Genomic DNA, 14,452 nt, shown 5'->3' on the forward strand with positions numbered 1-14,452 from the left:
TTTAGATATATTATGAAAAACTATAGAAAAAAGGGATCACTTAATTTATATTTAGGCTAACAGTTCTTATGAATAGGACCTACGTATTTTCCGGGAAATTGATCGAAGTGTTTGTCCAGATCGTCATCGGTGATTATCTTTTCACAGGCACAGCAACTTCCTTCTTGTTCAAAGTCATCTATTGTATCTGCACCCGGACTTTTTGTTGTAGCCCAATACTTGTAAAATAAACTCAAAGTCTTTTCTTTGAGAGATTTACAAAATTGCTTAATGCAATCATCACCTGTAATTTTATAAAATATTCATTATTTCAAATTTATTAAGTTGATTTTTTTTAATTTACCTTTATCTATATCTCATTTAGAGTTAGGTCATATTTGTGTGCAATGTAGAAAGATACTGCACACGCTGAATGTTTCTGCTCCTTTGTTGTTTATGACGTGGCCGGGTTATTTAAGCAGATCATAAATAACCACCGGAGGTGATAACTTCTTGTGATATCCTTTGAATGAAGTGGTCGTATTCGGTTCAGGATAGTACGAAGCCACTTATCCGCATTCAAGCTTATTGTGTGTAGTATTCGTTGTCATATAAAACTGCAGGCAATTGTCGCAAAAAATATTATGTTGAGTGCGAATTTGAATGCTGTGAACCGCATTATCTTTTAATACACGTAATACAGGGATAGTGCGTATTTTGACGGTTATTAATTCTAATATATTTACGTGGTTGGTTCGAAGCTCTTGAGTTTTAACAGTAGGTCCAAAAATTATCTTACCGTCATTATCAATTTCATAGACATTAATGCTAAAGTCTTTTTATTATTTTTCTCGAACTGACTTATTCCTTTTTTGTGATGGGAAACTCAACTCCCGAAAAATCCAGTCTTTTTCCTTCATATACAATGACTTCTGCATTGATATTTATGTGATAGTTAGCTGGTTTCGTTAATTTCTTCCATGAATATTTCTTTTCTTGGGGTGTTGCTAAAGTAGCATTCTGAAAGCGCGTGTTAGCTAGAAATGCTAAAATTGCCCACCTGAAACAAAATACGTCAGTGTTTTGAATATTGATTATCGCTTTTCTCGATTTTATGCTCTTCGGACCTGGTATGAAACCGCTTGCAGGAATGTTTACTAGTTTTACTATAGTAGCTTCAATGTTTTTGATAGCCCAACCAGAATCCTTTTCCAGGAACTCACAGCTCGATGTCAATAGAGATTCCATTGCTGCATTTAGCTCGTCAGTAATATTTTCAACCTGATGTACTGATCTATACGCCGTTGCAAAGTGTTTCGTGGTTTCAACGGTTTCTCCATCATCTATTTGTTTCATATAAATCCCGCATACTCTTAACGAGAATTTGATGGCTCTATATTCCAACATGCAACCCTCAATTATTTTGAGTAAATTTGATTGACACAACTGATAAAAATCATTTAAGTCAATTACATTTTCGTTTGAGCATTTAATTCGGTGCGTTTTTACAGGAAATTTAGAATTAGATACAATATGCAAAATATCTTTATAATTTTCATCTTCTCTGAGCGAAGCACTTTTATGATTATCGCTTAAAATATGCTGACGCTCCCTTGACTCCAGATAAGTGATACCACAAATATCGCATCAAATTTCTCTTTTTCGCTCTTCTTTATTGTTCGAAATTTTATGCTTTTTAGTGGAAGTAATTGATTCCTTACCCTCATCCATTCTCATCCGCTTGAGGGCATTTGCTGATGTTGAGGGATTATCATCTCGAAGAATGGATGTTTTTTGCTGTATTCCTTTTTTGGGTCCTTTCATTAACTGAATGAATGAAAAATGCTGAATGCATTTTGGGGTCCTGTACAATTTTTATAGTGCTCATCAAATTCATAGTTGGGAACTATACGGTAGCACAAGTCACTCCTTATTTTAGAACTTGCCATTAAAACCTCGAAGGCATTCCGAGGCTTGTAGCACTTGGCATAGTGATCACTAAACTCACTCATCTTCACAACCTTAGCACACAAATCACAAGCAATTGTAGACTCCATATTTAATTTTGATGATGTAGTTTTTTAAGTTTTAATAATATGTTTAATATTCTTATATATATTTATCTATATATATATATATATATAATATAATATTATTAATAAAAATTGTTCACCTAATGTTATGTTTAGGGAGTGCATAAAGGTATGCTATACTCCTAGAACCGATCGTATTGGTTTCGAGTATACATAGGAGCCCTGGATGCCAGGCATATGGTATTACAAGGATAAGGAAGACAAGGATGGCGAACAAATTAACGGTTGACGAAAATGAGGCCTGAGAGTTCCGTGTAAGTAAATATCGGTGTGTGGGAAAGACTAATCAGGAAAATGACAAGTGCAATAAATATTTCATTTAATGGTTTCTACGGACAGCGGGATAGTTTGTGTACAATCTCCGTGCAACAGAGATTTTCCCTTTCTATGTTCACTTAATAAGAACGATGCCTCCACGAATGCAAGTACAGGTGTGTGGGAAATAATGGTCGGAACACCGTCAATTGCAATAAATATTTTATTTTATGACTTATAAGGAATCAGAATCGGTCATGCACAAGTTTTATGAAATAAACATTTTCCCTTTATACTTACTTGTAACCACATTAAAGTCAACATTTGCATTCGATCAGCTGAGAGTAGCTAGAATATAGGCTATAGGCTGATTGTAATACAACAGTATTACAGTCTGAAAGACCTGACCCTTTGCTATCCCTTGGGCGAGTCCGCCTAGGTACTGACCACTACCCTCAAGTGTGCATTCATGACTGCTTGTGCGCGGAAGTGCGATCTCACCCCCACTCTGAAGTGTGTGGTCAGATCTGCTTGTGTGCGGAGGTGTGGAAATTTATTTTTAAGAGCTTTAATGAAAACTTACCACATAATATAAAAATTACAAGTGTTGCTGTAGGAGAAGGGTTATATCTCAAACCGTATAGAAGAGGTTATGGATTCTACCTAAAACGACATAGTAAGGGAAATGGTATTAAGAAGCGAAAAAACTAATATGTCAGAAAAACTAATAGACCACTTTTAAATATAGACATTACAACTTTTGCTCAAAGAGAGAGATTCTCCAATAATTCGAGAATGTGGTTAGAAAACCTAGATGATTGCGTATATACGTTTGTATGTGTGGCTTCTGGATGGTATAAAAATCGGGACTGCTTGCTTCAAAATTTACAGTCCCAGTTTCGACTTAACATTCAACAGACGTTTAATAGTAAGCGAGAAGTGAACAAAGAATAAAAAGTTATAAACATTAAAACAACTGATTAACAACAAAGAAACAACTTAATAACAGCAAAAAACAATAATATAATAAAACAAGAGAAAACGCTATAGTCGAGTGCCGCGACTATAAGATACCCGTTACTGTTTTAAACCATTTTAAAGTTTTAATTTTGCTAGTGTAAATTCACAAGGCGTCACCTATTGTCAGAGGAAGAAAGTTGAGTAATTGATGGTCACAAACCATGTGGGGCCTTATAACCAAAATTTCTTCATAAATAGCGAAATAATGTTCCGATTTGAAAAATCTTTGGTAAATCGATAGATATAAACAGAAATAAGTTATACAAGGTCAAACGAAGGCATTTATAAAAATATTATAGACGCCACAGTTTTCCGCTGTTTGTGGGCGTATGGCGTATGGGTGCCTTGAGCCTTGTGGACGTATGGGTGTGGCCGGATAATAGTACCACTATAAGATGAGCTGGCATCTAAAAATTATACATACTCCATTTGAACTTTTTAGCTCTAATAGTTCCTGAGATTTCAGCGATTTTAGTTTTTCGCGATTTGTGGTCGTTAGAGTGGTCGTGGTAGGATGCTGTAATAAACATGCGCTGCGTAGGGACCTCAAGAATCTTCGTGGTTAATCTCAAGTTTGTATCTCTTATAGTTCCTGAGATCTCAGCGTTTATACGGACAGACGGACGGACGGACGGACGGACGGACGGACGGACGGACAGACAGACAGACGGACAGACGAACGGACATTAGTAGGAAGGACGATCGCAGCAACATCAACAGCAGCAGTAAAAGACGACAGCGGCAACGACAAGGAGCAGCAGCTAAATCAATTTGAAAATTTTTTTTACATATACATATATAAATACATACATACAGAAGGAACATTTTTTTTTATAAAACGCAGTTTGACAATGATAATATTGTAAACTTTTGTATCCGAATTTGAAGTTGCTATATACATTAAAGATATAAAATGCCCGAAAAACCTATTCAGTTGCTCTCACAGCAGGCTGAAACAAGAGAAAACGCTATAGTCGAGTGCTGCGACTATAAGATAACCGTTACAGTTTTACTCAATTTTAAAATATAAATTTTGCTAGTGGAAATTCACAAGGCGTCACCAATTGTCAAAGGAAGCATGTTGAGTAACTGATAGTGACGTCATATTAGGCCTTATAACCTAAATTTTTTCATAAATAGCAAAATAATGTTTCGATTTAAAAAATCTTTGGTAAATCGATAGATATTAACAAAAATAAGTTATACAAGGTCAAACGAAAGCGTTCATACAAATATTATAGACGCCACAGTTTTCTGCATTCTTGCATTGGGAGCATCATAAAAACCTACATGCTTAATCCGAACTTTCTGTCACTTATAGTTACAGAGATATCAGTTTTTCTAGAATATGTGAGCTTGGTGGGCGTATGGGTGGGTGTGGCCGGATAATTGTAATACTATAAGATGCGCTAGCGTCTAAAGATTATACATACTCAATTTGAACTTTCTAGGCCTAATAGTTCCTGAGATTTCAGGGATTTTTGTTTTTCACGATTTGTGGGCGTTAGAGATTGTGTAGCAGGATGCTGTAATAAACTTGCGCTCCGTAGGGATCTCAAGAATCTTAATGGTTAATCTCAACTTTGTATCTCTTATAGTTCCTAAGATCTCAGCGTTCGTACGGACAGATGGACAGACGGACGGACAGACGGACATGGCTCAATCTTCGCTATTCATCCTGATCAAGAACATATATACCAGAGAACGGCAAGGGTACACCCAGACAATGAGTGCACTCGAATCATTTGTGCCTTTTAAGCTCTCAGAGTGTGATCGGCACCCTAGAGTAAGGGTGGGAGTCTTGCACAGCTCATTTCGAATGTGCACTTGCGCACCCAGAACTCTCTTGCACAGACACCCAACACACTCAAAGCAAATGAAGGGAGTGTCTGAAACACCCATGTTTTTGGGATGAGTGAGTCGGGTGTCTTGAAATGAGTCGGGTGTCTTGAAATGATTCGAGTGTCTTGAAATGATTCGAGTGTCCTCAAATGAGTCGAGTGTTTCGGGTGTCTTCGACTGATCTGACTGTTTCGGGTGTCTTCAGCTGTATTGCATGAGCAGGTCATTGAGGGATGACCGAATAATTTTACATGAAAAAAAAAGGAAATGGGTGTCTGTGCATTAGAATCATGTGCATAAACTTGAGTGGGTGACAAAAACGCAAACACTCAAAACACCCAAAGCGATCTGTGCACTCCGGGGGTGTCTTTTCTTGCTGTTCATGAGTGCGACAAACTCTCAAAATGTATAAGTGTGATTCGGATGCCGAAAAAAGACACCCTTGACGTTCTCTGATATATACTTTATAGGTTAATATACCCTATTTTCGCATTTATGGTTTTACAGGTTTTGTGGATTCTAAATGAATCTAAGAATCTTAGTCCCACTATTTTATTTTTTCTAACTACAATTTTCTTTGATATTGATATATAAAACTCTTTGTTTAATGGTATTTTAGAAATTTCACCATAAATTTTTGTTAATTCTTTCACAAATAAGTGTCAGTCGTGAGCTGAAGGATTATGAAAAATATGGGGAACAATTTTATAATTTATTTATTTTATTTTACATTCCATACGTTATGAGCCGCGCCTCTATATTTTCCTGTTAAATGACAATGATCTGAAACTATTTCGCTTTCATCAATTAATGAATTTTCACTAATACTACAATTTCGTTCTGAGTAAAATGAATTTAATTGTTCGATTGATAGCGGCTGTCGGCACTCGGGTGGGAGTTGCCTACAACATACGGCGGCAATACGGCAACCCGCCTTCAATACAAAAGTCACTGGAGCGTACGAATGTATGTTTTACTCTAGTGGAGAATACAAGTTAAAAGGAGTACTCCTAATACAAAAGATCGCGCACCGCAGTATAACCTCCCACACTCCATGGCTTTTGACGACAAACTCACCACGAGCGCACCACATTTATCTGTCTAGTGTGCCCGATCTCTTCATGAGGGCACAATACCAAAAATCCAATACTAAATACTAAACTATCGATAATCGACCCGCGCTGCTCCCTTGACCAGATCATTTGGCGTTAGAGGGGCTTCCTGGTCCGAACTTACTGGCATATGGGTGAGCGGACGAGAACTAACAATATTCTCCGCCTCTATTACCGAAGTTCTTGCCGTTGACGCTGCGCAGTCTATGTACTGGCCCTCGACGGCACATGAAATTCCTGATCACAATTATGCAGGAATCCCTGGACAGGTCGTGCGCCAGTTCCAAATGAATCGCCCTGGTCGTCAGGCACGTAAACAAGGCCACCCACCGCTTCTCCTGGTGCTGAGCTACGGTCACTAGCAGTGGTTCAAAGCAGTCGAGGCCCGCGCTCTTAAACGGCCAGCCACTGGCCTCCAGACGATCTTCTGGCAGGGGTCCCATAATCGGCGGCATCGGCCGCGTTATGTGCAGCTTACACTCGCTGCATCCCGAGATCACACTGTGAAGCACTCTTCGCAGTCTCGTAATTCAGAACCTGGTCCGGATCTCACGCACAATCATCTCCGTGAGACTGTGCCGGTGCGAAAGGACCACTGGCCTCTTGGCGCTGAACGGTATAGCGCCGCATCAATCCTGCCGTACACTCGCAGGACTCCATTGCCATCTAGGTATGGCGCCAGTCCACATATGTCGCTTCCTTTAGCAACGTCCAGGCCATTCTCTGCGGCCCTCATCTCATCGGGAAACACCTCCCGTTGTGCTGTAAGGACCAACAAATTCTCAGCTGCCTCACCCTCAGCTACAGTGAGGCCATCGTTCTCAAGCTCATCTCGTTGTCCACGGCATCGACGCGTGAACCTTAGGACCCAGACCGTAGTCCTCAACAATCTCCTATAGCTTGAGAATCTAAACGTGTCACTTCCTACAACAAGCGCAAAGTCACACGGCATCTCCTCTTCATCTTCTCCATCTGCATCGTCGGCGGGTGCAGCTCCTGGCCAGCTGCCCGCTGGTCTCCTCAGGAATGCCGGTCCTCTCAACCAGCGCGACTTCTCACTTAGGTCGACGCTGCATTGCGACCGAGTCGCATCATCAGCACCGTTGTCGGCGGACGGTAGACATCTCCATTGGGCCACGTTCGTCGACTCAAGAATCTCGGCTACTCTGTTTCCTAGCGCCTGTGCGTGCTGCCAATCCAACGCAGCACTGTCTCCGAGTCTGTCCATCAATCTCGTTCCTAGAACCGCTGCCTGCAGCTCCAATCGTGGAATCATCATCGTTCGCATCGGCGCACACTTCGTCTTTGCGCACACGAGCCTCACTTACACGTCACCGTCCTCATTCGTGATCCTCTAGTAGATCACTGCCGCGAATGCCGACTGACTCGCATCCACAAGCACGTGCATCTCTATGGTCTTCACTAGCCCAGATCCAAAATACTTTGTCCATTTTTTAACGCCAATCCATAAAGGCGTTGAACATCTCCGCCACAATAACTTCGCTGTTATTATCAGGCAACACAGAAATCCCAAGGGGTCAAACGTCGACATGACCATACTCAAGAATTCCATTTTTGTGGCCATTCTCTTCCTATTGGCCACGATGGGGGCAACTTTATTGTTCTTCACTCGGAACCTGAAATCGTCCGTGGTTTGCTGCCACCGCATTCCCAAAATCTTCTGCTAGGCCTCACCCCATCCAATACTCTGGGCGTGATCGCTGATTCCAAACATCCTCTCTACTGTGGGGAACTAGACGAGAACTTTTACAGCTAAAATCCGCCTTCTGCATGTATTTCCTTCACTCTGATAGATACTTTGATAGCTTCGCTCTCTGTGGCGAAGCTGTCCACATAGTCGTCCACGTAGTGGTAGTCCACGATGGCCTTCACTGCTCGGGGATCCAAATCCAGGAATACCTTGGCATTCTCAGTCTTCACATGATGCGCCGAGCTCGGTGAGCATGCAGCTCCAAGCGTCATCACGCACATCTCATAAACGTATGGGTCCCGTTGGTCATCCCCATCTTTCCACAGAAACCGTTGCGCACATCTATCTTTGGGTCGGATCAGCACCTGGTGAAACATCTCCTTGATATCACTGCAGACGACGACAGCACCTTCCCTGAAATGTAAGAGAATATATGCCAAGGGCTTATAGTGTTGCGGCCCCTTGCTTAACGCAGAATTCAATGACACTTCTCCAACTCGTGCCGCTGCATCAAATACCAATTGAATCTTCCGCGGCTTGTTGGGATTCTTCACTCCAAAATGTGGCAAATACCATGTCTTATCGCTTCCCATAGCGATCTCCTGTCGTTCCAAGCGCCTAGCGTATCCCTTGACAACATAATCCTTCATAATCCTTAAATGTTCCCGGGCGAACTACCCGTCTCGCTTTATTTTCTTCTCGATATTGACAACCTATTGTACGCCATATCATAACTTCGTGGCAGCACAATGTTATCCTTCATCCACAATAATCCCGTCTGGTATCGGTGGCCAACTCGCACCGTAGTGCCCTCCAAGATCTGCTGAGGCCGTATCTCGTCGTCCTTCTATGGGCCCAAAAACCACCCATCCTAATTCGGTTGCGGCCGCGTACGGTCCCTCTCTGGCAAACCGTCTCATTCTCAATGGCAATCCGAAATGCCCATGGGCCGCAGCTTCGATACTGCATTCTCGTAGGGCTTCATCGGTAATCGATTGTCCTTGTTACGCTCTTGACATCTCGTCTGGGCAGGCTCTGCATCGGCAAACTCAAATTCGAAACGGCATAAGCGTTTCTCAGGAGCACTTTCCTGCTCCACTAATCTGTAGACGTACCACGTAAGTAGGCTCTCTTGTGGCCCTACCTCCGATCCATTGAATATTCAGCTGACGACGTACTCATTTTAGGCCTAGCTCTGCAAGCAGCTCGTTGTCGACCATCGTCACCGAAGAACCTTTATCCAGGAGCGCGTATGTATCCGGGAATGCACAGAACAGTAGTCGTTCTCGGTCCTCGTCGACACAGCTCAAATTCCTTTCCGGCGTCGCCGGAGCATCCACGGATGATGATGCTCCTTCATTCACTCAGACGACTTCCCTCGGCCCAACTTCTTGTCGGATCCGGTTGTAGCTTCTCCAATTGCCGCCTCGCTGTGGCGGTCTCCTGAAGCCTTCATTGCTTGCTTGATGCAGAAATCGGAGATGTTTCCTCCTGCATCCATTCGCGGGGCACTCTCCTGACACAGCGCAGGATCCAGTCATATGCCCGCTTCGCAAGCATATAAAACATAAGCGATGTCTTCTGCCAAGCCTCCACCTCTCTGTAGGTGTGACTCCAATGAATCGTTGGCAGTCCCAAACTGGTTTCCCAATATGTGGAGGGCTTGGACCTGGCGACTGACCTACCCAAACCTCACTCGGGATGGGTACGCTCCATATTAGCGCTGCAAGCGCACTCCAAATCCTTCACCAGCTCGGCAATTCTTTCCAAGAGGTTGGCCACCTTTGGTTTCTTGGCGGCTCCAGTACCTGCCGGCTGATCAGATGACACTGGGGCTTCACTGCCTCGGCCGCCATCCTGCGACGTCCCTGCACTCGATTTCGGGACCAACGCGCGGCCATCTAGTTTCAGCGTCACTATATCCTGTCCATCGTTCAGACGAGGACTCCTTCTGGGAGAATGCTGCATCATCTCGTCCAGGCACTTTGCGCTGTCTGCGCAAGATCGACCCTCTCACCAGGGTGCACTCCCAATGTCGCCAGTTGCCTGACTGCGAATAAAAGCTTCTGTCGTCACTCGGGTGAGAGTTGCCTACAACATACGGCAGCGATATGGCAACCCGCCTTCAAAACACAAGGCACTGGTGTATATTCCACAAAAAAAGCATAAAAGTATGAGCGTGCGTATGTATGTTTTACTCTAGTGGGGAATACAAATAACAGTATAACCTCCCACACTCCATGGCTTTTGACGGCAAACTTACTAGGAGCGCGCCACATTTATCTATCTAGTGTGCCCGATCTCTTAATGAGGGCACAATACCAAAATTCCTATACTAAATACTAAACTATCGATAATCTACCCGCGACAGCGGCTTTAAGGGTCATTTTACATTGAAGTGATTTTCATATAACAATAAACAATCACTAAAAAATCTTCACTATGATATATTCGATATATATTAAACTTGTTGTCAAATGAACATTTTATATAATATCTATATGCATACGGTATATGCTTTTGAATTAGATTTATGTTATCTGAACTTTTAGTATCTATTCCTTCTAGAATACATTCAAAATCAGCATATACGACAGAAGGAACGTCTTATCGACTTTTAAAATTTTTAAATCTTTATATCGAATCATTGTTTGACGGCAACTCAGTTATAATTTTAAAACCCTTCAGACTATGCTTTTCCAGTTTGTTGCTATCGTCGAAATTCTGTAGACAGGTAGACTATAGACGTTTCGTCACTTGTCTACCGAGTAATCTAATGGAGGAGAAACAAAGAAATTATATATATATGTAAAGTATTTTATTTATAGAAAATAAATGTTTATTATAATGCGTGATTAACTTATTGGTGAACAATACTAATAATGATATTAAAGAAATGACGACTTTTCTATTTCACAACGCAGTTTTCGACTTGACTTTTTAAAGAGTTCTATTTAAGTTTTAAAACCGTGTAAGAGCTGCTGGATCGCTAACAGCTGTGACCTGTTTACATATATAAAATTTTTTAAATTATTTAATTTAATAATTACTTTGGAATATTTTTAATCCAAACATATTGATAGTGATGTGTCCTTCCAACACAATTATACTATTTAATGATTATTTTTATACCCGTTACTCGTAGAGTAAAGAAGTATACTAGATTCGTTGAAAAGTATGTAACAGATAGAAGGAAGCGTTTCCGACCCTACAAAGTATATATATTCTTGATCAGGATCAATAGCGAAGTCGATTGAGCCATGTCCGTCTGTCCGTCCGTCCGTATGAACGCTGAGATCTCAGGAACTAGAGCAGATACAAAGTTGATATTAATCATGACGATTCTTGAGATCCCGGGACAGCGCAAGTTTATTTCAGCATCCTGACACGCCCACTCTAACACCCACAAATCGCGAAAAACTAAAATCGCTGAAATCTCGGGAACTATTAGAGCTAGAAAGTTGAAATTCAGTATGCATAAACTTTGGATGCCAGCGCTTCTTTAAGTAGTACTGTTATCTGGCCACACCTATCCATACGCCCACCAAGCTCAAAAGACGGTTTTCGCATATTCAAGAAAACCTGATATCTCGGTAACTATAAGTGATAGCATGATAGCATGTATATATTTATGATGCCCCAAATGCGAATTGTTTTCTTTCCATTTAGCCACGCCCACCATATCGCCCACAACACCCGAAAAACCAAAAATGCAAAACTCCCGGGAACTAAAAGAGCTAGAAAGTTAGGCTTAAAATTATGTATTTAAGGGTTGCCACTGCAACTTCCCACGAGTTTTTATCCAGCCACGCCCACTCTAACGCCCACAAACTGCGAAACACTATGGCGTCTTTAATAATATTATGAATGCCTTCGTTTGACCTTGTATAACTTATTACTGTTAATATCTATCGATTTACCAAAGATTTTTTAAATCGGAACATTATTTCGCTACTTATGAAGAAATTTAAGTTATAAGGCCTCACATTTGCACAACACCTGCACTCTGTGTTCCAGCCTAACGACATTTCCAATCCTACAACGGAAGCTGAAGTAGAAAACTTTCTTAGGTCACCCTGTCAAATGAGCTTGCCAATTAAAAGAATCCATTTTGACGAAGTCGTGACAGAAATTAAATGCTTGAGTAATAAAAAATCGCCAGGCCCGGACAAGATAGACGGCATCACTCTCAAAAATCTACCATTAAATTGTATACGGTTTCTTACGCTAGTGTTTAACGCCATGCTCAGGTTAGACCATTTCCCAAGTCAATGGAAATGTGCAGAAATCATCATGATCCTCAAGCCAAATAAGACAGAATCAGAACTATCATCTTACCGTCCCATTAGTCTGTTGACAATATTCTCGAAAGTGTTTGAAAAAATACTATTGAAGAGGATGTTGCCAATTTTGGACGAACTTTCCATCATTCCTGAATACCAATTCGGATTCAGAAAAGGTCACGGCACCACTGAGCAATGTCATAGGGTCACCAATGAAATTGTATCTGCGCTTGAGAACAAAAAATATTGTACTGCTGCGTTCCTAGATGTTCAACAAGCGTTTGATCGTGTTTGGCACAAGGGATTACTCTACAAGATTAAGAAATGGTTACCTGCCCCATATTATCTATTACTGAAATCCTATTTGTCCAAAAGATGCTTCTACGACAAACGAAACGACAACACTAATTCTCATAAACGCAGGCGTTCCACAAGGGAGTGTATTAGGACCAGTCCTTTACACCCTATACACGACAGATATGCCAGTAACAAATAATTGCACCATTGCAACATATGCTGACGATACATCTATCCTGGCAACAAGTTCATGTCGAGACGAAGCTTCTCAACTGTTGCAAAGTGAGCTCAATATTATTGCATCCTGGTTTCTTCGCTGGAAAATTAAAATCAACTCCCTGAAGTCTGTCCAAATAACATTTGCATTAAGACCAGGAAACTGCCCAAACGTGACACTTTACGGCTCAGCCATTCCACAAGATTCATGTGTGAAGTATCTTGGCATGCACCTCGACCGCAGACTAACATGGAAACCCCACATAAAAGCGAAATGTCAACAGCTCAGAATAAAAACACTGAAAATGTCCTGGCTACTTAATAAAAAATCTGCAGCCTCTTTGGAAAATAAAATTCTCCTCTACAAAACCATTCTGAAGCCTGTTTGGACCTACACTATCCAGCTCTGGGGAACAGCTAGCAACTCAAATATTGATATACTTCAGCGCTACCAGTCGAAAACATTGCGAAAAATTGTCGATGCTCCATTTTATGTAAGCAATGCAAACATCCACAGAGACCTAAACATTCCAACAATAAAAGAAGAAATTAACAAATACAGTAGGAAATATACAGACAGACTGCACAATCATACGAATAATTTAGCCCTAGGCCTAGTAGACAATAGTTCAACATATAGAAGACTTAAAAGATTTCACGTTCTTGATCTCCCTGATAGGCTAATTTAAGTAAACAAGATGTTATATTTAATAGCAGGTTTCACTGGAAGTCTGCTACTCCTGTCCTGTAAAATATTAGTTATAAAATTTACTTATTGTCACAAGACAGATTGTAAATAAATATTGAATTAAAAAAATAAGGCCTCACATGGGCAGTGACATCACTATCAGTTACTCAACATGCTTTCTCCGACAATAGGTGGCTCTTGGGTAATTTCAACTAGCAAAATGAATATGTTAAAATATTATCTTATAGTCGCGGCACTCAACTATAGCGTTTCCTCTTGTTTTCAAATGTTGTTATGCTAGCAACTGGTGTTGGAAACTTTAAATCACTAAAGTTTAACAATGCATTATTTACAGTTATTTTATTTTTATTTATTTTTTATTTATTTATAATAGATAGAACAGTTTACAAAACTAAGATAACTTAGATAGTATAGCGCTGGCTGCATGGCCTATGGCTATATTGGTTTACAATTTTACTGTATTTTAATCTAATATCGAGTAATTGGCTAGTGCATTGTTGTGTTTGTTAGAATCTTTATTTTTTTTTAGTTTTGTGGTATAATTCAGTTTTTAGGAGTGATGGGCACGAGTTTGGGATATGATTTATTGAAATGACACCTTGGCAAACAGACAAATTGGTGTTGAATTTCGATCCAAATAAAGTTGGTTATGTTTGTGTGTCCTAGTCGAAGTCGTATTATTTTTTTTTGATCAAGTCTGGTCCAGTTTTGGTGGGACTGTTTTAAGTAGTCCCAGGTGTATGAGGTATTCGTATTAATTGATTGGTACCACTGAAATGTATAATGTTTTCCTTTTGTATTATCGCAAATTAGGATTTAAGATGTCTTTTTTATGCATATGCTTTTTTTTGGGGGTGAGGATGATTGGCATATTGTTTGCTGACTTTGCGGCTTGATCGGCTAGATCGTTTCCTTTTATTCCTGCATGGCCAGGA

At 40.7% G+C, this 14,452-nt stretch overlaps 1 protein-coding gene across 1 annotated transcript; it reads right to left on the minus strand.

Annotated features, from left to right (window-relative positions):
- Positions 1-83: 83 nt before the first annotated feature.
- On the minus strand, positions 84-7,580 carry LOC121529851 (the record flags this gene model as incomplete). Its single annotated transcript, XM_041817852.1, has 3 exons — positions 6,895-7,580; positions 6,477-6,802; positions 84-283 (listed from the first exon to the last, which is right to left on the minus strand). Coding segments are annotated over exons 1-3 (1,212 nt in total), but the record flags the coding sequence as incomplete, so codon positions are not given.
- Between the last annotated feature and the right edge of the window lie 6,872 nt (positions 7,581-14,452).

The sequence above is a fragment of the Drosophila eugracilis genome, unplaced genomic scaffold (genome assembly GCF_018153835.1).
Source record: "Drosophila eugracilis isolate 14026-0451.02 unplaced genomic scaffold, ASM1815383v1 contig_1963, whole genome shotgun sequence".
Lineage (NCBI taxonomy): Eukaryota > Metazoa > Arthropoda > Insecta > Diptera > Drosophilidae > Drosophila > Drosophila eugracilis.